Genomic DNA, 26,799 nt, shown 5'->3' on the forward strand with positions numbered 1-26,799 from the left:
TGACTTTTTTTTATTCTTGTGGAAATATCCAACCTGGTGGTATTATTTTGCCTCAGACTTCGTCACAGGACAGTGCTGTTCCTCAACATGCTCCCAAACTCAAAACGACTTAAAAGACAATCTGCACACACATACAGTGGTGTGAAAAAGCGCTTGCCCCTCCTGATTTTTTATTTTTTTCCATGTTTGTAACACTTTAATGTTCAGATCATCAAACAAATTTAAGTATTAATCAAAGATAACACAAACAACACAACATGCAGTATTTAATGAAGGTTTTTATTATGAAGGGAAAACAAAATCCAAACCCACATGGCCCGTGAGAAAAAGTGCTCGCCCCCTAAACCTAATAACTGGTTGGACCACCCTTAGGAGCAACAACTGCAATCAAGCATTTGTGATAACTTGCAATGTCTGTTACAGCGCTGTGGAGGAATTTGCCCACTCGTCTTTGCAGAATTGTAATTCAGCCACATTGGAGGGTTTGAGAGCATGAACCACCTTTTAAAGGTTAGTTTATTCAGAATCAATGCTGAATAAAGTCGTAGTTTTTGATATTTTTGGACCAAAATGTATTTCGATGCTTCAAAAACTTCTAACTAACCCACTGATGTCACATGGACTACTTTGATGATGTTTTCATTATCTTTCTGCACATGGACAGTCTACCGTACAAACACTTTAAATGGAGGGACAGAAAGCTCTCTGACTAAATCTAAAATATCTTAAACTGTGTTCCGAAGATGAAAGGAGGTCTTACGGGTTAGAACGACATGAGGGTGTCATTAATGACATTTTTCATTTTTGGGTGAACTAACCCTTAAGGTCATGCCACAGCATCTCAATAGGATTGAGGTCAGGACTTTGACTAGGCCACTCCAAAGTCTTCATTTTGTTTTTTTCTTTAGCCATTCAGAGGTGACTTGCTTATGTGTTTTGGATCATTGTCCTGCTGCAGAACCCAAGTTCACTTCAGCTTGAGGTCACGAACAGATGGCCGGAGATTGTCCTTCAGGATTTTTTGCTAGACAGCAGAATTCATGGTTCCATTTATCACAGCAAGTCTTCCAGTTCCTGAAGTAGCAAAACAGCCCCAGGCCATCACACTACCACCACCATATTTTACTGTTGGTATGATGTTCTTTTTTCTGAAATGCTGTGTTACTTTTACGCCAGACATAATGGGACACACACCTCCCCAAAAGTTCAACTTTTGTCTTGTTAGTCCACAGAGTACTTTCCCCAAAAGTCTTGGGGATCATCAAGATGTTTTCTGGCAAAACTGAGACGAGCCTTTATGTTCTTTTTGCTCTGCAGCGGTTTTCATCTTGAAACTTTTGAAAATTTTTTGCCCAGTCTCTTTCTTATGGTGGAGTCATGAACACTGACCTTAACTGAGGCAAGTGAGGCCTGCAGTTCTTTGGATGTTGTTGTGGGTTTTTTTGTGACCTCTTGGATGAGTCCTTGCTGCGCTCTTGGGGTAATTTTGGTTGGCCGGCCACTCCTGGGAAGGTTCACCACTGTTCCATGTTTTCACCATTTGTGGATAATGACTCTCACTGTGGTTCGCTGGAGTCCCAAAGCTTTAGAAATAGCTTTATATCTTTTTCCAGACTGATAAATCTCAATTACTTTCTTATTTGTTCCTGAATTTCTTTGAATCTCAATGTCATGTTCCCTGTCTGTGTTCCCTGTTTCTCCTCTGTGTGTGCACCTCATGTTCCCCTGCTGCTCCTCTTGTTTGTTACCATGGACACTCATTGGACCACGCCCCCTTGTTAACTCATTATCTTGTTTGTGCCCGTGAATAAATAGTGCCTGTGTTTCAATCATGCCGACATGTTTTCCTAGTCTTTGTGTTCCTTGTTCCTTGCCTTGTCATGCCTGTGTTTTGACCATGGACTTTTTCTTGTTTTATGCTCTTTTTGCTGCCTGCCCTGACCCATGCCTGTGTTTTTGGATTACCAGATTATAGTGCATATATTTAGCAAAATGCTCCCCTCGTTCATTTTTGTAGCTAAATAACGAGTTTTTGGACATTGAACGGCTTTTCTGAGGTAGGCTAAATGTGACATTTTTACAAGCTGTTTTATTAACGCCTTTCTGCGGTTGAAACACTGATTGATCGATTGCATGTGACATGATACAGATTTCGGTAAGTTGTACTGTATCTTTCAACATACCTTCGGATGTTCAATCATGTTTATTTTGTGTTGTAACTAGTAAAGCGGAAGAGATGGCTGGTTCACGAGCGCTACAGTGATCTATCATGCCACAGAGAGCCAAGAAAGTTCACGACTCATTCCAGTCTATGAGAAAGTAGCCCATTTTCGATTCTTGTGAGAATCTTGTAACACACACACTTACCTCGAAAAAAAACCTCTTTGGATCTAAATGATTCACATAAATGACGTATTAATTCAAAACTGCTAATTTCACCAAAAGTGACTAGTTTGCAGGTATGATAAATTAGAAAACTGAATAGAGCCAATAGTCTGGAAATACAAATATTTTTCCATACTTTGATTTCTTTTTTCCATACATTTCCAGACCTGGAAATTACTCAAATCAAATTCCATACTTTTCCAAACTGCGTAGGAACCCTGAAATATTAAACCTATGTGGCAATATGTGCATATAGTCTGCAAATATGAAACACAACCCTGACTCTTTTTGTTAAATGTCAGTTTTAATGGTCAACAATAGCCAAATACCCATTATAAAAGTATAAGCAAAAGATATAAGCTACAATAAAAAATAAAGCAAACGATTCAGTCAAACATACAAAGTCAGCGCTCTAGTAGCTACAACAGTTAACTATAAGTTATGAGATTTCACTTTTAGTTCAATAAGAAAGATCAAAGATCACCAAAAGATCAACTGTTAGAATTACAAAAGATGAATTATATTATGTTTAAGCACTACAGAGACATCAGAGCCAGCAGCAAACGTCAGAAGGATTAGCTGAGGTTAGGCTGTTCTCAGCGGGGTACATGAGTGACATTACTTTATGACAACGTTGTGAGGATGTCGTGGTAAAGTTCCATTTTTTTTTTTTTAAGAATCTTGGATAACGTTCCAGAAACGTCGCGGGCACGTCCTCAAAAGACGTCGCTAGTTAATCCCACGGAGAACATTGTTTCGACGTGGTCCATTGGTCTCCTGATAACTTTCCAGATATTGCATTAAGCCAACATCATGTTTGTTAAATATGGCATTTGGATATTATGAGTAAATTTAATTGATTCAAGCTTTTTAAATGAATCTACGTAGTTTTTTTTATATTTGATATATACCTAATAGCCTACTACATATTCATACAATATTTGCCAGCAAAACTACCTAACATTTTACTTAATGTGATTATTCATATGTTTGTGGACCAAAGAGGTTTACTGAATGACAACGTTGTGAGGACGTCGTGGTAAAGTTCCTTTTTTTTTAAGAATCTAACGTTCCAGAAACGTCGCTGGTTAATCCAACGGCCCAGCTAACCAAAATACGTGACTGTTACGTAACTGCAACGTAATTTGGTGACCAAACTTTCGTCCACGTGGCAACCGGAAAAGTGAAAGGTGCCTATACGCCGCTACAATGTAACTTTGTGACGTTGCCAGTTAGTAACTGCGACGTCGTGGCAACGTTGTGTATTATAAGTTGTGTGTTGGTAATCAGTTGGTAATTTTTATATTATTTTATTTTCTATGGGCGGACATGCAGTAGTTAACCTAATTATGTCCTCATTTGCCCAAACTAATTTAAAGGCTATTCCAACAGCTGTGAACGATGAATGCAGACTCAAAATGAATTCAATTCATTTATTTTGAAAAACACACAGAACATGAACAAAACGCCAAATAAAAATAATATAATACACTCAAACTATAAATAAAAACATATAGCCTACAGCGAAACATAAAATAAAAGCATTCAAGACGTTTTGCACTCAGTATCATTAAAAACATATGCTATGCTAGCGTAACATTTTGCTAGCACATATTTCAGACGATCAAGGAAAGATACCATATAATCACAGAGGTAAAAATATTAACAAATGTACTTAAAGTAGACTGTGGGAAATGTTACTTAACCAATCTGACGCAGTTGTTGAACTTTATTGCTATAAAACTGACGATAAATACGGAGAAATGTCAACGCTGTCCTCTCCAGTGGCTTGAATGTTTTCCCGGTTTCCATGGCAATTCTAACTGCCACCTGCACTAACGTAAACATAACAATAAAAAAAGGTTTTGCGTCTTTCCAAAGTTAACTTTATACATTTTATAAAAGCCATTTATTCGTTGTCACCTCGGAAAAATAAATTCTTCTCTCAGAAAAATTAAGTTTCCTCTCTTGTCAACATACTGTGGGCGCGCGCGCACCCCATTTGTGGAGGCGCGCGCTCTATGTCACGTCACTATATATAAAAAGCAGTCATACCACTCTGACTTGGTGAAAATAAACATTTTTTTTTTCTTAAGGGACATTTCAGTCTTGTGTCTGACGTTTAAAGGAAGTGTATGTAAGATTGTGGCCAAAACTGGTACTGCAATCACTTTCAAATGACTAGAGCGGTGTATCCCCTCTCCCCCTCCCCCTGACTCGAGGTTGCCAGATAGGCTGCAGGATCCAGCAGGAACGTTTGTAGCTGCAGCTGTGGTAACTAGAGCAGAGCTGGCGACCCGGATGCTGAAACGCTACTGACTTCGTGATTGGTAGATAGGTGGAGGGTGGCGCTTCAGGCCAAAACACAACATGTCAACATCAACATCAGTTGAGGGCTGCAACAACAACTTTTAAATGACAATATCCTGGCCGGACTACTGTTGTCAGTGATATAAGTATTTGAAATTAACATGATTTCTTAATGTCTAGTGACATATCAGGGCCATTTTATGATTAATTTAAATACATTTCTTACATACAGCTCCTTTAATTATACATTTTAAATTGCAAATTCTGGTAATAATAACATATAAAGAATGTGTAAATGATGTGTGATGGAAATATTTTATGTCAACATGAAATGTACAGAAAATGCACACTAAGGATGCTTAGGTCAAAGACCAGTCATATGATTAACTTAGATCATTACAAACCAATCACCAGAACAAATCACAGTGAAGAAGACATTGATTTTTAATCAACTGTAACACTTAAATGTGCATGTATCTTTCTATTCATTGAGACTCACTTGGTTGTTGTGACCAGTGATCTCCCGGCCGTAAATAAAACTTCATTTCTACAAAGAGCAACTTGGAAGTCGTGTCAGGTATATGCTGCGCAGCTGAGGAATAGAAGTACTAAAGATTTTACGCTCAAAAGACCACAGCAGAGACAGTGATAGTGTTGGAAGACTATAGAGTCGCTCTCGGGGGTGAGGCTGTAATACTCGGAGTTAGTGTTAATGATCCTGTGTCGGACCAGCGTACACCTGAGAAGGACGGTGAGAGTGTATAGATGCTAAAGACCTGTGTGCTCATGTGTGATTGAGGTAGTGATAGTAGCTTCTTGACGGGACGCCGTCACCTTATTTCGGGAAGGGAATTACCTCGAAATATTGGAAATGTATTAGAAGTATTCGAGAAGGGAATTACCTCGAGATACTGTAGTAATATATTGTATTATATTTCGGGATGGGAATTACCCCGAAGGTACTGTAGTATTGTGGTACTGTAGTATTGTATTGTATTATATTCGGGATGGGAATTACCTCGAAGGTACTGTAGTACTGTATTGGTACTGAGTATTATATATTATATTGACAACTGGAGGTTGTTTGAATTGTCAGTGGCAAAGTCGGATTGTATTGAGAATTTCCACGACAGATGGTAATGAAATTACGAGCACATGACGTTGTAGTTATGTTACTAGTAAGTCATGGAATGACCAATATATTACAAACAGAGGACGTATCTGGAACGTTCTTGGTAATCTTATAATGTTAGGAGATCGTACTGATGACGTTGTGAGATGGTAATCTGAAGGTAATGAAATTACTGGCATGCGACGTCGTAGTTACGTTGTCAGTTAGTAAGTCATGACATTACCAAAAAGTACGAATACATTACGTAACTGTTACGTCATGTGTTAGCTGGGGGAGAACGTTGTAGCGACGTGGTCCATTGGTCTCCTGATAACTTTCCAGATATGTAACTTTTTGTGTTCAAAATTTACAAAAAATTATACAATGGGAATGTACAACATGAATACATTTTCCAAACCGTGTTTTTGTCTTACCCTGAATCATTATGGTACACCTATAATAAGTGTTTATATTCAGACTATTTTAGACCAGTCTGGTAGGAACCGCTGCGGAATAGCATAAATACCCGTGTGACTCATCATAGACATAAACAGAGAGAAGCATCTCCGGCTACAATGTTCTTCCTCAAGATGCATGCTGCTCTGTTTAATCGTTAGAGCAGCAAAAGTTACAGACTTGTTTATACCCTGCCAACACACCCATGTGGGGCCCATAAGGGTTGGATATGGGCTGGTGAGTGGGCCCCATCTGGGCTGCCCAGATGGGGCCCAGTTAATTTTGTCCGGGGGTTCCATGGTGGCCCCATGTGGGCAAGCCCAGATGGGCTGAAGTTGGGCTTCACATGGGCCCTAGCTAAAACCCACACGGGCAGCCCAGGTTTCTCCTATCTGGGGCCCACACTACCTGGGCCCCATGTGGGCTGATCATGGGCCCCTGCTATTCTACCCATAAGGGTATTAACCATTATTATGGGCTAACGAATTCATTTTTGGGGACTTATTTTACAGTCAGCCCATACAGTTCTTTAACCAGTGTTCATATTTTTTTATACAGCCAATATTACCGGGTCTGGTGGACCCACCACATTATTAGGCTTTTAAATCAATACAGCCATAACAATTCATGTAAATACTTAACAGATGTTTACTTTAGCTCAATTACCAATGATATATACATCATGGTTCATATACGCCATTTACCCCTGTGAGATCGCATTTATGATCGTTTTCGTTTTTTGTGAAAAACCAAGGAAATTCAAAAAAAAAAAAAAAAAAAAATTAGAAAAGATTTTATCATTATTAGTGATTATTTCTTAGAACTTAATCAGAATAGGTGAAAGTGCTTGAAATGTAACAATTTTGTAACTTTGTGTGGGAATAGCAGGTGCAGAAAGACAACATTCCCGCACACAGACACCGAAAATGAGCCAAGGCCAATGAGTTTGTGTTAGAAGAAATAATAAATAGCATATTTTTTCTTTTAGCAACCTTTAAAACAGGTCCCACAGACCCAAACACCATGGGTTAAACAAGCTACAATAACAACGAGACCAGTAATACAATTAATTACCTTTTTATTGAAGTAAAATTAAGAAAAACATTAAGAAAACTCTTATTAAGAAAACTTTTGCTCAGTGTTCCCTCACTGTTATCGACAGGATTAGCTACTTTCCACATCAAATGAACCTGAAGCCTGAAGTCCTTGTTGAGGGGTTGCCTGTTGGGCCTGTCTATTTTTGTTTATTATAATAATATTAATAATAAATATCTGCAACCAGTATCAGAATCGGCCAATTTGCTTGTAAAAATAAATAAATAAATCAGAATCTTGGCCAGAAAAAAAATACTAAATACAATCTGGGCTGTCTTTTTCTATCAAGTAGATCTTGTCTTTCAAAAAGGTCGAGGTCAGGGATCTTAGGCTTAAAAAGGTTGGTGACCACTGACCTACAGTGTGTGGGGCAAAAGTTCCAGCTAAGAGAGGTAACACGACTAATCTGTTCTACCACCTCAAAACTAAACATGTTGTATAATTACAGTTTTGCTTTTGCACAATAAATGTTCTCAAATCAACATGCAACGTTTCTTTATTTCTTAAAAAAAAACAATATGTTTAGCAGTTTGGCTTTCCTAAGGGTCTATGTAACCGGTTCTGAAATTGTTCTATTATAATTTATATATTGCAATATATATCGTTATCGCAAGAGGCTGCAATGTATATCGCAATATGGATTTTAGGCCATATCGCCCATCCCTACCTGGCGGTATGTGGACTCTGATAGGAATCAAGCGGATGACCTTACCCGAGGTAAAACCCTCAAAGACCTGTCATTGACCAAAAGATGGAGCCAAGGACCATCATTCCTCCTTGAACCCGAGTCATCATGGCATATCACTCCTACTATACAACCCCCTGAAGACAAAGCAGAACAACGCAAGGGAATTTTTTTGTGGCATTTCAACAGAAGTTACTGTCCCGAGCATTCCTGATACTGATACCTACAGCTCCTGGAAGGAGTTAGTAGAGGCAACAGTCCTGAACCTTAAAGGAACAGTACAGCCATCAGCTGCAGATTATATAGCTGCAGAATCACTAATTCTCCAGAAATCCTAGATTGACAGTTTCCCTGAAGAATACAGATTAGTCAAAGCTAGGAAACCTGTACAGTCAACCAGTCGGCTACTCACCCTTGCACCAGAATTTAATGAGTCCTGTCAGCTCATCAGAGTTGGTGGCCGTCTGCGTCGGGCGGAAGGACTGGAGTCATCAGCAATCCACCCCATAGTTCTACATCCTCATCATTTCAGCACTAAATTGCTGATCCAGGACTATGATAACAGGCTCTGTCACCCAGGACCAGAGAGAGTTTTTACGGAAATGAGGAGGAATTTCTGATATTAAGAGGACGTATCTTAAAACGTGCAGACGTAGTCGGGTTTTTTTTGTTTTGTTTTTTTCTCAGAAAACCATTATGACTCATTTAAAATCAGATAGGCTATAGCAAGTTATTGACAACATTAATAATATAGGCTACTTCATTTTTCTGAACATACAGTATGTACACGGGTTCTGTCTCACGCACAGACGTGCGTGCGACCCTTTGAAAGTATTTGGCTGCAGAAAGACGCGTTAGGCGTGTGCACTGCGCATTATCTAGTGGACCTTTGTTTTTAAGCACTCAATTCACTCCCGCATGGGCTGTTGTACAGTACATGCACTGTCCATGCCATCACGAAAATTGGGCTGCACGTGGACGGGGAATACGGACGTCCGCGAACCCTCATGATGATGAATGTTCGTGATGTGGACGGTCTGCGGACGCCCGAAGTATACTTTGGGGTTAAACCCGTAATAGCGGGCCCCCAATCCGCCCGGGCCCATATGCACGTGCATACCTTGCATGCCCAGACGCTACGCCACTGGCAGAGATGAAAGAAGCAAAGAGAAAACAGTGTAAACATATAGTAACAAAGCGATGAGTGTTTCAGTTCCACTTGAAGAAGAGCCATCTGTCTATGTTAATCCAGTTTTAAAAAAGGAAGATGGTTCTAGAAGATATAACATGAAACATCACTGCTTGTTTTGTGGCCAAGTTGTTCAGAAAATGTCCAGAATTGTCACATAGACACAGCGACATAGTTGTGGTTGCAAAAGCATTAAGTTTGCCAAAGAACTCGAAAGAAAGGAGACTGTAGTTAGATTATATCCAAGGAAAACTTTGAGCATAACTTTGAAGTTTTAGAGAGCCGCAAAAGGCAAACTCATCCCATGGAAGCAACCAAAGAAAAAAACTGAAGGACAAGAATTTATGCACTGTGTTTACTGCTACGGATTGTTCAGAAAAAAGTGTGATGTGGCAACATTTTCAGGTCTGCAATTTCAAGCCTCAGGGCAAAACGAGGTAAAACAAGTTTTCAAGCGTTGTATGCTTTTGCTGAACCTGCTTCAACTGGATTTAGCAACACTTACTGGAATTTCTTATGTGAAATGAATCAAGACAAGGTCGCAGTTACAATTAAGTATGGCCGTTGCATTCTGAAGTATGGTTCTAAGACAACAAGAATGAGAATGTAATTAGCCAACGCCAATATATTTGACAAAAATAGAGAGCTTGGCAGGCTGGTTTTTGAAGCAAAAAAAGTGAAGCATGTGAAGACTATCAAAGAACTCATAAAACCTGAAAAGTACAGTCATGTTGACAGAGCTGCAAGATGCCTCGCTGGATTCAATGAAAAAAACTGGCAAATATAAACATCAATCTCTTGCTCGCAAAGTTGGGCATGGCTTGCATGCTTTAGCTATGTTTATCAAGACTAAAGGACTGATGATGAAAGATCAACAGGCTGCCAAAGATGCTGAGGAATTTGCACTATTATACCAAGAAAGTTGGAAATTTGACATTGCAAGTCAAACATTTACTCAGCTTAATCTCCTCAGGTTCTGCCGTTCACACGGGACGTCCACTTCATTGCTATTTGTCAGAAACTACTTAATGGTCTTCAAAAAGAGCCTTGGAAACTGGAAAGACCTGGAAAGACCTAGCTAAAGTGACCCTGGCAAACATTATCCTCTTCAACAGTCATAGAGCAGGAGAGGTATCCCGATCAGAAGCTTTGCAAACATTTTGTCCGGATTGACATAGTAGGAAAGAGAGGAAGGAAAGTCCCTGATCTCCTTACTCCAGTAATGAGGGAATCAATTGATGCTTTGACTGAGAAGTGAGAAGAATGTAGAGTTCTGAAAGAAAATCTCTTGTGTGCATTGCCACACTCTGTCCATTACTTGAGGGGTTCTGATTGCATTAGGCAGTTTGTGAACGAATGTGATGACATAAAACATCCCAAAGCGCTAACTTCGACAAAACTAAGAAAACACATTGCTACTCTGTCAACTGTTCTAAATCTGAAAACAACAGAACTCGACCAAACGTCTTCCAGAAGGGACCCTCTAGCTTGCTAAAATTAGCAAATTACTTTTAGCTTTGGAAAAAGGACGGCTAGGAGAGTACAAAAGGAAAAATCTGGATGAAATTCAGCTTGATGTGACTGGTATTAAGCCTTTTTTTAATCCATCTGTAAATCATTCTCTTTTAGAGAAGTTTGTAGCATTTGAATAGAGTAGTAAAATTGAATTGAGTTGTGGTTAGAATGGAATTGAATAGGACAGTAGAAGCAAATGACCATAACATACTGATGGGGATGCAGGTTTTATAGTTATAATTGACCATAACTGGACCATTTTAGACAGTCCGTTCAGCTCCTTATGTAGTATTTTTGCCTACTCTTGTTAGGTTGATCCCAGTTTCAGCTTTCCAACTCATTCATATTCTATTACTTACCTATTTTAGAGGCTGTTGATGTGGACATGGATGGGTGCTTTCAAGAAGGTGTCTGTATGATTTTTTTTGTTTATGTTTATGAATGTGTCACGGTTGCAAACACGGAGACAAGAGACAGATCCAAATGCAGGTAAGTTTAATGGGTAATCCAGTATCATGAATCCATAAACAGGCCAGGGTCAAAATCCAGAATAGCAGTCCATACAAAAAACAGGCACAAAACAGGGAACAAGAAACAACACGGACCGGGAAATGTGAACTGAAAACTCCATGACTAGAACAGAAACCAACAGGGTATAAATAGACAGACACTGATAACATAATACAAGACAGCTGTGTGTAATGAAGTGATCATGAGATAATGAGTCCGGCAGTGCGTTATGGGTAATGAAGTCCAAGGGGTGAAAACAAGAGTCCAGGATGGAGTGCCCTCTAGTGGCTGATAGGGCACTCACACTAGTGATCATGACAGAATGACCTCATTTAAATTAACTGATTCGATTCAACTTTGTCACTGTGCAGAGTACAAATACAGAGCCAATGAAATTTGGTCCAAATAAGCCAATCATATCATCCTTATGGAGATGATGTGATTACTTTGAGCTGTTTACAAAGCTCTTCTGCTTTTTATTAGTTTTCTATGTAAATACGCCATTTTCTATATAAAAAAATACTAGCGCTTTCAATCAATTAAAAAAATCTAACTAATCACACTTTTTTTCTGAAATTAATCGTGGTTAATCACACCTATCATAGTTTTTAAACATTTTTATATTGCAATAATTTCACATTCAATCTTCAAAATAATGTAGAAATAACATAGACAGTATATTTGTAATAGTAATGATGTATTTATAGAGCCTAACCCTAACCCAAAAGTAACAATACATACATTTGGAAGCTTCCAATGAAGTTTAACTCATGTAGTGGTTAAAACAATGCTGTGTACTGAACTGAAAGACTCATACCAAAAATTGTTGGTATGTATTACACCCCATTAAAAATTTGAATATTATAATAAGAATTAGCTTAGTCTGATCGCGCTCTGGCAACGGCAGTGATGTCTCGTGCATATACTTCAATGAGTGTCAGACATGTCGTTGTCAGAGTGCGATCAGATCTCACTAAACGAGTGATGAACGCAGTTGGACATAGTGGTGTTTTAGAGGTAAATATAAATACTGTTCAGTTTCTTGCACAAACCGATCATTTCGTGTCTTAGGACATCAGTGTGTCGTCACGAGCCACAGGGTTTAATTTGGATTTGTCTATGGAAGTGTTTTCGACTCTTATTGATCGAGTTCCCATTCACTCACATTATTTGACTGACAAATGGTAGCAGTTGAAGTTAAAAATCATCATTAGTGTTCTACTGAAGAAACAAAGTCACCTACATCTTGAAAGCGCCTGGGGTAAGCAGATAAACATTACATTTTCATTTTTGGGTGAACTATCCCTTCAAACATTAGAAACTGGTCATTTTAAAGTAGTATTATATTATTATATACGTATTACATTATTAACAGACCACTTATTTAGGAGTTGTCAGTAGTTCACAAGATCATTTAGAAAATGTAACTCAGTGATTAATAAACTTTAAATATGTATAAATGGACATTTAGATAGTTCATTAATCATTTACTTACACTTTCTAAATGATCTTTATAAACCACTAATGACAACAAAAAAAAGGTTTATAAATAATGTAATTTAAAAATAATTTGATCATTAATAATGTAAGTATAAAAACAAATCATAGATTTGCTAATAAAGTCAAGATCAAAGCAATTATAGCTGCATTTATACACTGTTTACTATTGTCTAATGCAGAGATAATGATTTAAAAATGAAATGAAGATATTTTGAAAGATACCTGAGATTTCTGTCCCTTTGCTGAAAATGTCCATCCTAAACATTCAAACTTAAAAAACATTCATAAACATTGAAGTAATTCATGTGGTTCAATCCTAAATTTATGAAGTGATGTGAATGCTTTGTATGTGCCAAAAAAAGTATGACAAAATGTCTTTACTTCCATTTAGATTTGAATTTATGACAGAGCAGTTACAAAAGTGTTCACAATATTCCATAAAATTGGGATTAAACCTCTTGAGTCACAAGGACAAGTTTTCTTTATGAATGTTTTGAAGCTCGAATGTCACGGTTCATAGGTTCACTGACTCATTCTCGCTCTGTCTGCATGTGAGTAGGTGTTGTGTTTGGGTGCTGACAGTGTTAGTTAGTCATTAGCGTAACTAATTGCACTGATCAGTAACAGGTGCATCTCGTTATCTGTCTTATAGAGGGTAGGCTATGCAACGACGTCACTTTCCTGCCTAAAACGAGCTCCCTCAGCTGGGGTGAGTGGCAAAAGAACCTGCTTCGGGATTTAATAAGGGAAACTGCGAAAACGCGAGTAAAACAAACAATTACACTAAAGGTTGGACTCGAAACTGTTCCTTACAACTTGTCAAATAAACCTAATTCATGGATATTGACATGCAGCCTGGAGTCGTGTTTCCTGACATTTATGTGCCTGATTATGACGCGGGGGAAATACATAAAGCAAATTTGCTTTATATAAATCTGCGTAATATATCGTCATATTGTCCAGCCCTAAAACATATATAGTTTTATAGTATTTTTTTGTCAGTTTATTAAAAAATTAAAAGAAAAGAAAATATTTAATTAATGTGTTGTCAACACAATATATAACAATACATTATGGTATGATTTTACCTCAAAATCCAACAATTTGACACAAATGATAAATGCAAATCCATGTTTCTCTGCTGGAGTCAAGTTGTTTCTGTGAATTGCAGTGATCCATTTGCTTATTTTTTTCTGTAGCTTTCAGCACTCTTTAAATGTATACCTCAGGTTTTGTGTCAAAGCTAGTTGTACAGTCAATCTCAAAGCTCTTTTCTGTTTTGGATGTGTTTTGTGTGTTTTTTGCGGCATTCACGCTGAAAACCAATGCTGCTGCTCAGTCTTTTGCCACTTAAGCCCGCAAAATGTCTGTACAGGAGGCATGAGCATGGGGAGACAAGTATAAGAACTTTGAGCTGAAACCAATCAGGCCGATTTTGTTCTTGGGAAATTCCAACCTAAGCTGGGTGCCAAGCATTGCCAATGACAAGATCGAGGTTGATTCATACCCGGGTGCGAATTTGGCCCAGGCCTATCATATCATCAAACACAAAACACCGATATGACCAGAGGCCCAGCATGTGATCCTGTCATTCGGCCTCAATAACCGGGAATAGGGGAATCCCACTATTTTGGGCAAGAGCGTGCAACGATTGCAGGGGGCAGCGCATCAGACTTTTCCCAACGCAGTGATTCATTTCCCCTTGATTAATTATGATAAGTCCTTGCCAGCTAAGGTGGTGGAAAACATCAAAACGTTGAACGACATCTTTAAAGAGAACTGACCTCAGTATTCCCCTTCTGCCATGGGATGCATTCAAAATGGAGGCGGATAAGATCCACTGGACGAGGCCCACGACGGAAGCAATGCTAAAACATTGGCTGGGGCATCTAAATTTAATATAAGTGGGCCCTTGGAGCAGGGCCCTCTCTTGAACAATTCAGTCATTAATTTATCCAAGATTTTTCAGTTGTCTCCGGCACAGTTTCAATTGTTGGAGAGGGGGTTATCTTTTGTTCCCTCTTTTTGGTTAAACCGTTTGATAGGGCAGCCGTTTTGAGAGCAGTTTTTTTTTTGGACCCACGTCAGATGCATCCCAAGCACGTCTGTTTTGTGCAAAGTCGGATTGGGTTCCCCCTCCCCAAGCCTTGCCGGGAGAGGTTTTTGATTTTTTTTAACTTAATTTTGAGAGCGCCAATGAGATGGCCAAAAGGGCACAGGCTCCGCCTCCTAACTTGTCAGCTGAGGAGATTAAGGCCTTAGGCGAGTTGTCACGTAGACGAGATATCGTCATCAAGCCGGCTGACAAGGGCAGCGCAGTGGTAATTATGGACAGGCCAGACTATGTCCAGGAGGGCCTAAGACAGTTGGGAGATGTTATTTTTTATTCAAAGTTACAGGGCCCTATCTTTCAAGATACTATTCCTGAGATACAGGGGATAGTGCTGGATTTAGTTCGGGGGGGTATTATTTGCCAGTGACAGGCCAGGTATCTGGTGGGGGAACCCAATCCAAGGCCAAGGAGATTTTATTTGCTGCCCAAAGTCCATAAGCCCAGGGACAAATGGCTGACTCAGTCTATGCCCCCAGGTCGCCCCATAGTGTCGGATTGCGGGAGCGAAAGTTATCGGGTGGCAGAATTTATTGATTTTTATTTAAAACCCCTGTCCATCAAACATTTTAGTTATGTTAAGGACACATATGATTTTCTAAAAAAAATTGAAGCAATTACGTGTGCCATCTGAGGCTTTTTTTATTTTCACTAGACGTAGATAGTCTCTAAACAAATATTGAGACTCCCCTGGGCTTAAAAGCAGTATGAGACTGTTTGGAGAAATACCTGGATGCCTCCAGGCCTGATAAAGCCATACTACAGCTTCTGGAGATCAGCCTCACAAAAAATGACTTTGAATTTGAGGGGGCCTTTTACTTGCAAACAAAAGGCACAGCTATGGGAAAGAGATTTGCGCCGTCGTATGCAAACATTTATATGGCGCAATGGGAGGAGAGTCTTTTTCCCAGATGCCCCAAGCTACCTCTCAGCTATCTGAGATTTTTAGATGATGTGTGGGGGGTATTGGAGCATGGCCTGCAAGAGTTCCAGGGCCCTCATTTATCAACAGTGCGTAGAAAAGGTTCTATATTTTGTCCAACGAATGAAATTTAGAATGTGCCTAAGTACAAGAAAATCCGCATTTATCAAACGTGCGCACGCAGTTCTTGCGCACATGAGTAAGCAATCATTGTTGATAAATCCCACACGTGCGCAAGTACCATGCTCGTTCACGGTCATTAGCATTCGGAAACGCCTCCAATGAACCATATATGGTGACAACACTTCCCTTTAAAAGTCACGTGATTGTGTTTTTTCCTCACAGCAATAATAGCAAAGAGAGCTCTTGCCAAGCAGATCAGCTTGATCTTGGAAAACGTGCTCTCTGGAGGACATTGTTTGCAAAGTCTTCCAATAATGCAAGATAAAATAAAGATAAAGTTTACTTAATTTTTGCACACATAGACTATTTAAGTAATTTTCAAATATGGATTTAAGTTACTCTATTTAGCTAAGATAAGTAAAATTATATGTAATTTTAACTTCATCAGTAAAAAGTTGATTTAGTTTCTATTTAGTTTAAAACTCTTTTGCAATACATTTTACCCAAACAATATAACCCTGAATGAAACCATGCTGTTGATGTATATGTTTTTACTTAAAAACATCTAAGCAGGTAATGCAAAAGATATTGTGTAGACATCATATCTATATATTAAAAGTAATGCTATAGTTGAACACAGAGACCTCAGTACTAGGTACACAACACACAATGACGGTAACATTCGATGGAACATTTTTGAGTGTGATTGTGGCATTTTGAGTAGAAAATGAGCTCCAAATGTCACAAAATGTTAAGTTACTAAACCTAACCACAAAAGCAATGATAAAACAGTGTAAAATCAGCTGGAAAACAGCAAAAAATTGACCTCATTAATTATTCAAGGCCCAGTGCATGATGGGAACACCAGTATCAGAAAAGTTGAGTAGTTTTACTTAATTTTATAATGTTGATACTTACTGAAGGGGTGGATTCTGGAATCCACTGCCGCTTCAATATATATCTTTTAAGTTATTAATCAACATTTATATTTCTGTTAAAATATTTGAATGACTTCTTCAATGTATGTTAAAGCGTCTATTTTCCTCTGTACCTCTCACTAAGAGAAAAGAACATGTTATCAGTATGTTTTGGGGAAAGTTTGCTGCTCAGAGCAGAGCTCAGATCAACTTCAGCCTTGAAGAAGCTGTGAATCATGTGTATCTGTGTATGTGTGCTAAGAGTTTTGTGCAGGTCCCTTTGTACTGGACAACCGGCATTCTGCTTGAGACCAGCAGACGCCACATCATGACCCCAAAAGGACATCCGGTACCTAAATCCAGGGTCCCCCTCGTCATCACCGCGACGAGGGGAGATATGCTTCTTACTATCTGTCCATGTGTGGAAAATTTCTAATCTTGTCTATTTTTCTTAGCCAATCAGAATCATTCAACCTGAAGTAATGACGTAGTTAGTTGATTCTGTTAGAGTATAATTGTTGTGGAAATGTGAATGTACGCAGAGCGGCCTACGAACTCCTTGTGAGACTTGAAGCTGGCTTCTGCTGATGAAACTACAAACTATTCTTCATTAAATTTTTCTTCAATTTATTATTTTTTTTTAAACTTTGACTCCGGGTCTTTATTCAACATATCTGGTAACAAGGGTCCCTAACATTACACTTTAATTTCTACAAGCTTAAATTGAGTACTACTAAATAACTTGCATTTGTTTTTTTGTTTTTCTGTATTATTTACTTAACCATACTTTTTTTTTTTTTACAGTGACACCAATTACGCACTCTGTGTAAAACTAGACAATTGATAAATTGAGTGTTTTATAAATAAAGGAAACACAGGACATGTGGATTGCTTAATGCATACTGTGACACTCTTAAATGATTTTTGTGTGTAGTGTCACTATTCTACCACTAGATTATCTGCGTAAGTGTAGCGTGTCTGGACCGGTCACTCTCACACTCACACAAGGACCACACAACCACTTGTTGAGATTCAGCACTGTACTTCTGTAATTAAGAGAAATAATCAGTGGAGCAACGGGGCGACAGCTTCTCCCACTCTGGTACACACAGGATATTTTGTGGGGAGAAGCGAAAATCACATGCGTCATCGGCTTCATACACAAGTAGACTGACATTATACAATAATGGAAAAGAATTATATAAATTTAAATCAATTATACTGCTTATAAATATATAAATATCTTGTTTTTCTTATACATCAGATCAATATTCTTATTCTATTACAATAAATATATTACAGTAGTGTATAATATAAAATAATTAGTATATTACAATAGTATATTAAATACAATATCTATATCACATTATTAACATATGCATTAATTCAAATATTTATACAATTTAACATCCTATAATAACATATAAACAATTATAATACCATTTGTATGTATAAACCCATATTTCGCACATTATATATCAAAAATGAAATAAAACATGGGATATAATCAGACCGTACCATGTGCAGGCCGCACAAGGTGCGTCACAGAGAGCATAAACAATTAAATCCGATTCTCTCTCCCATAACACACTCTCTGTACAATATACATTCATTATCAGTCAACTAAATCTCTTTTCTTTTTGAAACAGAACTGATTGATCGAACATACCTGTAATTAAGAGAAATAATCAGTGGAGCAACGGGGCGACAGCTTCTCCCACTCTGGTACACACCATAGACTGTAAAAAAATATGGACGTAGCGTCCGTGACGTCACCCATAGAGTTCTGAACAGCAGTTTTGACCATAGACAGTAAAAGAAATGGACACAGCGACACCCTTGGAACTCAATTGAGAAAAGTGAAGCCCATTTTTAGCGATTTTTAGCACTTCCGTTTCTGACGCGCAGACTCAAACTAAGCTTGATGACGTCAGCAACCTGTCTGACAGATGTAAATCTTCTAGTAGCTGTGCGTCCAAACTGCCATCGTTAATCTTGCAGAGACGGCGAGCTTGAGCGGGGAGTTCTTTGGCGTGAGTGAGCAGGAGTAAGTATTCTGATTAATTATTTTGTATAGTATTTTAAAATGTAACGCCAGTACGCCATATTAAGTTAATGCATACTATTGCCTGCGAGCTTCTCCTCCTGTCTGTACGGTAATTTCTTTACTGTGCGACAGAGAGTCGAGTGGTTATGACGCAATCGTTAGCCTATTTTTACAAAAATTGTATCTACGGGGCCATAATGTAACATAGAAGGTAATGGAGCCCTTTATACATTGTCGTGTATCTTTAGAAATAAATAATGGACAAATGGAGTCTTTAAACGCCTCAGATGTAAAGTTATTCACTGTCAAAGTGACGCCAAAATGAATGGGAGTCAATGGGGATGCTAACGCAAGTGAAGTTCTGCTACAAGATGGCGGCACCCGGCCGACTTCAACTTCCGGTCGACTTCCTTGGGCACTGGTTTTGACGCCTAAATGAGGCCGCGGCCATCTTAGCTGCGCGTCACCGCACGTCACTCCCGGATAACTGAAAATGGGCAAAGAGGCGGGGAGGTGGTTTGAGCTGATATGACTGGTTGCTGAAACCACGCCCGCCTAGCTCGACGCGATCATGTTAGCAGCAAAGGAGCTATCTATCTTAGATACGATCTAAAATATTAATGAAGATAAGTTTTATCATCAGAACGTTCTAAAGGTTTACTGTCAATCTACGGTGTTTTTTAAGATATAGATGCTCCAACACCAGTAGTGTTGATTGTGCAAATAACAACATGGAAAATCAAATGGGACTTCATACCTTTATAATGAAATAGAGATCGCGAGATGAATCCAATCCGTGGCACTTGGGTAAAATATGAGTGTCCATTGCAAAACAAAAAAACTTCACATTTCTTCTGAATGATCTGCTCTCTGTCATCGTTCTTCAAGAAAGGATGCAATCTGAGCAGCGATCGTATCTAACAAACAAATGAGCCTGTGTCCAAAGTATATTTTTTTCAAAATAGTGCAGCAGTTTTAGTTATAATATCCAAGCAGTGCTGTCGGATTTTGATATCCTCCCGCCATTGTCATTGCAGTAAATCTCACAACCAAAACTTTCAGCCAATGCCACGATCCAACAACGTGTGTTCTGTGTCTCTTCCCCATGCATGCACATCTACACAGACACACATCAGTCTCGAATATTATGCAGCAAGCCCTATTTTATAATTGTATAAAATAATCGAGCACAAATACGGCTGAGATGCCAAATTCAGCGGCAGCTGAGGTAACATGACGGCTCACAGACAGCAGCGCAATATACCTGTCACTCAAGTGACCACGCCCTTAATTATGCAGAACTTTAAGGCTTAATATAATTTAAACGGATAAGTTATAAAAAAATTCACCCCCCTCAGAGTTGTCATGAAGGGCAAAAATAGCAGTATAGACCAAAACCACAATTTGAACCAACTTGTAAACATGTTTTTTCTGCTATAAACTTGGCAAATTTAACATGGGACTCTATGAGATTCTGCTCTCTTTTGGAGCCTGTCCCTAGCGGCCAGTCGATGAATCGCAGTTTAAGTTACTTTCGTATTGGCTTCACGAGAGAAAGGGGGAGGGTGCCGCTTGGTACACACTAAAGCTGCGTTCACGTCACCTCGTATTTACCGGTATCTTGAAATGGCAACACGTGACGTTATATTCGGAGCTGTTCACGTCCTTTTGGTCCTTGGACTGGGAATTATGCGTTTCCATGGCACCACTATCAACGCCTAAATGAATCTACAGCGGTCAGGTGGTACAGCGGCCACGTGGTACATGTGGGAGCTTTCAGAAAACTCCCAGCTTACAAGCTGTAATTACGATTTCTACGAGGACGTGAACGCATTTTACAAGCTAGAATCTCGTAACTACAGGAATTACGAGGCCGCGTGAACGCACCTTAAGCATACAATGCTAATTAGTTAGCGTCATGATATACATCATTTAAACCAAATAACACATTAAACGATACATTTTCATCATAGCTAACATAATCAAATGTTACTATAAGTCAGTCACATTCTTCCAGCAACAAATATGCATTTTAAACGAGTAACATCATCATACCAGGATATTTTGTGGGGAGAAGCGAAAATCACATGCGTCATCGGCTTCATACACAAGTAGACTGACGCAATCGCTTGCCGTGCAAGAGGAAACCCCGCAGGTGCGTTCCACTGATAACGTTCCCTTCCCCAACAAATCCCCAAAGAAAAGTTCCGCTATTTTAACGCTATTTTCATATAACTTGTGAATGATAATATAGAAACAAAATTTCGTGAAGTTCACTATACCAATTTGTACAAATGTAGAAAAATATAAGCATTTATAAACCAATTTAAGAGAAGAAAAAAATAAATAAAATAAAAATAATACAAATACAGAAAGAAACAAATATAGTCAGACTAAATCAATGTATTTTTCACACTAGTTACATAAGCATGCTCAGAGGTGTGCTTATATTTACACACATTTCTACGTTTAAGTACAAGTTGGTGAATCCCACACTTTGCGTGAAACTGTTCTTACGCACTCACTACGCACAAATCTGTCCGTACGCACCATTGATAAATGAGGGCCCAGATCTTCCTGCAGGCATTGAATTCACATCACACCTCAATCAAGGTAAAATCTGTCATTAACAAGCCGGCCGTGGATTTCTTAGACACAACAGTATACAAAGGACCCAATTTCCATAAAACCGGACAGTTGGATTTTAAAGTTTTTTTCAGGGATACAGATACACACATGCTCCTTCACCATCACAGTTGTCACCCCCACCACACTTTTAGGGGAACAGAGTGAGTCCCTGTGGCTTTCATGTTCTCACCAGCAGCAGTGAACCTGGCAGGAAGGGTCAGGGGCAATTTCTCAATTTTCTTAAACCTTTCTTGTGTCTTAAAACTGGCGGTTGCTGACAAGTTGCTAAAAGGGACTACTTCCTTTGGTGGGGACTTTTGATGTCATCATGACAAACAGGACATTTGGACAGCATTTCTCATGAAAAAGTGGATCATTCTTTGTCTCCCCCACATATTGCCTGCCACATTTGATGCATGTAATTATATAAACGCAATTCTCTGCATTTAAGGGAATGCTGGGCAAGTGGAAGGCCTCCCTCCCTACAAACGCCTTGACAATACGAGGCCCACCAACCCGCCGGCCAATATCTCTGGCCCCAGGGAGCCGGCTATGCACCAGCAAGTCTCTCAAATTTGTGTTGCGTTTGTTTGCGACCAATATTGAGAAATTATCCCCCGCCACGGTGTCTAATCTGGATCTAATCTTCCAATTAATGCCAAGGTATAAAACCAGCATTTTACCTTTTCCTGTTGTTAGTTCTTTTGGCATCCCTCCTCCTCCCTTTCTCCTCCTTTTGTACTAATTTTGCCTGTTATAGGGGGGCAATCGGAGCTCGAGTAGGATATTCTTTCCGAGCCCCTCTATAGCAGACAGCAAGCCAAATCTGTTTACCACTTGCGCTAAGATTATATGGAATTATATGGCATTATTATATGGTACACAAACTCGTGAATTGTTGGCTAAAATATACATAAAGAGATAACCGGAGAAGCCAGAGCGAGCTGAGTGACATTATCAAGTACGCTGCTGTTCCATTTGCAGAATCAGACTTGCGTTCTCTCGTCCATGGTAGTTCGTTCTCCTGAGTCGAAATTGCCAAGTCCTAACTACCAGTGACGGACAGTAAGTCTGAACTTTGGGAACTTGGTTTTGAGAAACGCCTTTGAACTCCTGTCGTCACCAGCTCGCAATGAATTGTGGAATAGTGTAGACCCCGAAGTGTCTTGAGATGGGTGCTTCATTCCACTGTCACTCTCGAATTACATCAGTCCTCCTCGCACCTTGGTGACGCTATTGAACTTAAAACAAAATTACATTTTTTGTAATGTAATTTGTAAAGCAGTCAGAGTAATTTCTGTGAAAATTATGTATGTTCACATATGTAGATAACAGACAATTGTTCTGTTTATGGTTTCTTTTATGTAACTTATTTTACATGAAGCCTTATACATGTACAATGATTTTTTTTCACCATGTAAATTAAATGTTTTTTTACATTAAAATACATCATTCTGTAGGTGTATTAAAGGGATAGTTCACCCAAAAATGAAAATTTGATGTTTGTCTGGTCACGCTCTGACAATGGCAGTGATGCCTGGCACTCATTGAAGTATATGCACGAGACATCACTGTCGTTGTCAGAGCACGATCAGGCCTCACTAAACGAGTGATGAACGCAGTTGGATACAGTGGTGTTTTAGAGGTAAATAATTATATAAATACTGTTCAGTTTCTTGCACAAACTGATCGTTTCGTGCCTTAGGACATCAATGTGTCGTCAAGAGCCGCAGGGTTTAATTTGGATTTGTCTATTCATGTGTTTTAGACTCTTATTGTTCGTGTTTCCATCCACCGGCATTATTTGACTCACAGACTGCCATGGTTGCAGTTAAAAATCATCATTTGTGTTCTACTGAAGAAACAAATTTGCCTACATCTTGGATGCACTGGGGGTAAGCAGATAAACATAAAATTTTCATTTTTGGGAACTATCCCTTTAAAGTACCCTTTTACAACTATTTACAACATAACTTAGTTTAACATCAGAAAAACATAACATTTTCAATTGACTAAATAATACAGAACAAAACATTTGTGTACACTTTCATTCAGCTGAGTAGGCAGACCCTGGTGGAGATGCTGGACCTGGATAGGCTTCACAATAGAGACCCTGGTCTGCCAGTGGGACATTAACTGGGATGGTATCCAGACTGTTTGAGTGCATTTTTCTACCTTCCACTGCTGGTCTACCAACAGGTTTGCAGGGCTGACTCAATTGACGGCTGCCATATCACTGAGATATTTTCAGAAAGAGTGAAGAGTAAAATAAATAAAAAACTATAAAATATTTGAACATGCATATAAATGTATGTATCCATTCATCTTTTCTTAGACGTTGTATCTTTACAATTGTCTTACTTGCCTGTTACAAATAGTCATGGTCAGAGGGTACCTCCTCCAGGGCAGACACCTCTGCTGGTCACGCCACAGAGCACCACTGACTGCCTCCAAACCCCTCTCCCCTCCACCATCAACCTCTGCCACATCCTCTTCATGCTCATCCTCCGGGGCCATAATGTCACCAACCCCAAGGCAGATGTTATGGAGGATGGCACAGTTTGTTATGACCTGAGATGGAGGGAAAAAGTAATTACATATATAGAATTAAAAATAAATAAATAAATAAATAAATAAAAACAAGTTAATTCTTTTGCAGTATTTTTAAAATGTTTTTACAATTTACTTACATGAGGTACAAAGATGTGATGCACCTCCAGCACTTGCAGGAAGATGGCCCTGAACCTGGTCTTCATCATTCCAAAAGCACACTCGATAATGGAGCTGCCCTGGAATGATGGACGTTAAAGCGCTGGGCTCCCACACCTTGTACTGTACTCTTGAAGGGAGTGATGAGGGGGAGTGGGTGTTGGAGGCATTGGTACCCTGCATCTGCTAAGGTAAAGTGCCCTGGAGGAGGGTACACTGACCTCCTGTACAGTGGGCTGTGGCAGAGCACTTGTGCGTCATGCACTGACCCGGGCCAGCCCACGTAGGTGTCAATGAAGCGGCCCTGATGGTCACAAACAGCCTGCGGGATAATGGACGAGAACAGTTTCCTGTTGACAGTGGAGCGAGGCATGTCAAACACACTGGAAACCACTCTGTATGATGTACCCGGGTGTGTCTCATACGTCCTGAAAAGTGAAGCCGCGGGCTCTTTGATCGCCCCCTGGAGGCTGGATGCAGTACAGGTCATAAACCCCGCCCTCTCAATGCAGTCGAAAGAGACTTCAGTGAAAACTTAAAAATAAATTCTGCTTCAAATAAAACTTTCTGAAAGATGGTTTTGGTCATTTAAGGTAGTTGTTTTCACGCTGATATATATTCAATTGTTCGTTTTTGTGATGATTTAGATTTTAGCTAGCAATTTGATGCTATAAAAACGGGGCGTGTCGTCATGATTCGAAGTTGATTGACAGCTTGTCTGAGGACTGTCGGAGCTTCGAGGGGAGATTGAAGATGTATTAACTAACTGTTAATTTTCGATTTCTTTGTTATTTAACACCAACAAAATGAGTTGTTCAGCAGTAAACTGTACTAACCGACCTACAGGATCTGACGGATCACTGAACTTTTTTCTGTAACATTAAATGTGGGCGTTATAAGCTAATTAATAAATGTTATTAGTTAAGATAACACACCTAATGTTAACCATGTCGGAAAAAAGGAGGTGATCGTTATCTGGCAGTTACTTATTATTTTTATGGGTATAAAATAATAATTAGCAGGACAAAACTAGTGATAGCTTACTCTAATTACAGCAATCGATCTCCTGTAACGTTAGTTGAACTTGATTTAAAATGGCAGGACCGTTTAGTGGCATATTATATTGATTTTATCTACTGAATTTGCTGTTTCAAAAATATTATGGCTCTAGAAACAGAATAGCCTATTATTTTATAGGTAGAATTTTAAATTGTGTATAATTTTTATAGTCTATTTTAAAATACATGAATGATGACGCAACCGTCTGGGCGGAAGTTTGATATTGCGACTCCGCCTCCGGCTCCACTGACGATTCCTTCTGCGCATGCCCAGGCTCCAAACTTTTTTTTTTTTGGACGTATTGCGTAACGTGTCAGCGCCCATTCATCAGCCCATTACAGTCTATGGATGTACCACACGCCTGCCAGAAAATAAATACCAGGGTCTCAATTGTGGCACCCATCTGTGTCGCCGTTCGTTCAACAGATTCAGCAGCACTGCAAGGGCCTCCCTGCTCAGCCGAAAATCAGGCCATGTGTCAGCATCATCATTGAAAAACCTGTCCAGCACTGGTTCAGTACAGGGATCTGGTTTGAAGAAGGAAAAGAGAAATTGTGAAGAGCTATGAACAAAGTAGCAAATTTGTGGAAGAAATATTGTCATACTTTAATGAACTACTTTTAGTAAAAACCTAATACCACATTGTGGAAAACTACTAGTCATTTAAAACCTTGGTTAAGTAAAAGTTATATCTTGCATACTGAATACTTAAGGTATGAAAAGTAAAGGTATGCATTTGTCCTTGTCAGGGCTTGTAAATATGATGGTTTTGCATTAATATTACTGCTGCATTACTGTGTGTGTTGCATTTTCTGAATATGTTGAAGATTGTTACATTTAAAGTAGGCCTACTTTATATGTTGTTGGGTAGTTTCATAATGCATATATCGTGAAACACCATATTTTTACAGTGATGATTTACTGTGAGGGGAAAAAAAGTACTTCACATTTCTGTCTAGCACCTGTTTTCTTTTAAAAAAACAATGTAAAAGTAGCGCATTGGAATGGAAAAACGCGTTCTATAAACGGCCCCTGCAGCAAACCATTTCAAATTACCTGGCCACGGTCTTGTCTAATTTAAAAAACCTGGCAGTGCCGGGAATGAAACGTCTCCACCATCTCCTCTAGTAAAGTATAAATAATAAAAATGAAAATGAGCAATTCTGGCTCCATTATTGTAATTCTAATTTTAAATGTCGTCTCTCCTCACGCACCGTTGTTAAGGGATTTCGGCGGTTATCGGAATCACCTGGTCCCACAATAAAAAATCATGCAAATAAAAAATCTGTTAATTTAAATTGTTTGCAGCCTACCCAGTCACAGAATAAAAAAAAGTTCAGAGGATTTCACCTTTAAATTTAAGTATTGTGTTTTAATTTACTCAAATAGCTATAGCAAAGGATAGTTCACCCAAATGAAAATTCTGTAATCATGTACTCACCCTCAAGTTGTTCCAAATCTGTATAAATATCTTTATTGTGTTGAACACAAAGGAAGATGTTTTTAAGAAAGTTTGTAGGCTAACCAG

General features: G+C 39.0%; 1 protein-coding gene across 1 annotated transcript in view; it reads left to right on the plus strand.

Annotated features, from left to right (window-relative positions):
- The window catches only part of LOC125243169 (gastrula zinc finger protein XlCGF57.1-like), a 132,833-nt gene that overhangs the window by 77,897 nt on the left and 28,137 nt on the right, over positions 1–26,799 (plus strand). The window contains exon 2 of the mRNA XM_048152585.1: positions 4,743–4,757. Within this exon, the coding sequence (XP_048008542.1) occupies positions 4,743–4,757 (15 nt within the window). The remainder of the gene's footprint in view (positions 1–4,742; positions 4,758–26,799) is intronic.

This window comes from Megalobrama amblycephala, linkage group LG1, assembly GCF_018812025.1.
Source record: "Megalobrama amblycephala isolate DHTTF-2021 linkage group LG1, ASM1881202v1, whole genome shotgun sequence".
In the NCBI taxonomy this organism is placed as follows: Eukaryota; Metazoa; Chordata; class Actinopteri; order Cypriniformes; family Xenocyprididae; genus Megalobrama; species Megalobrama amblycephala.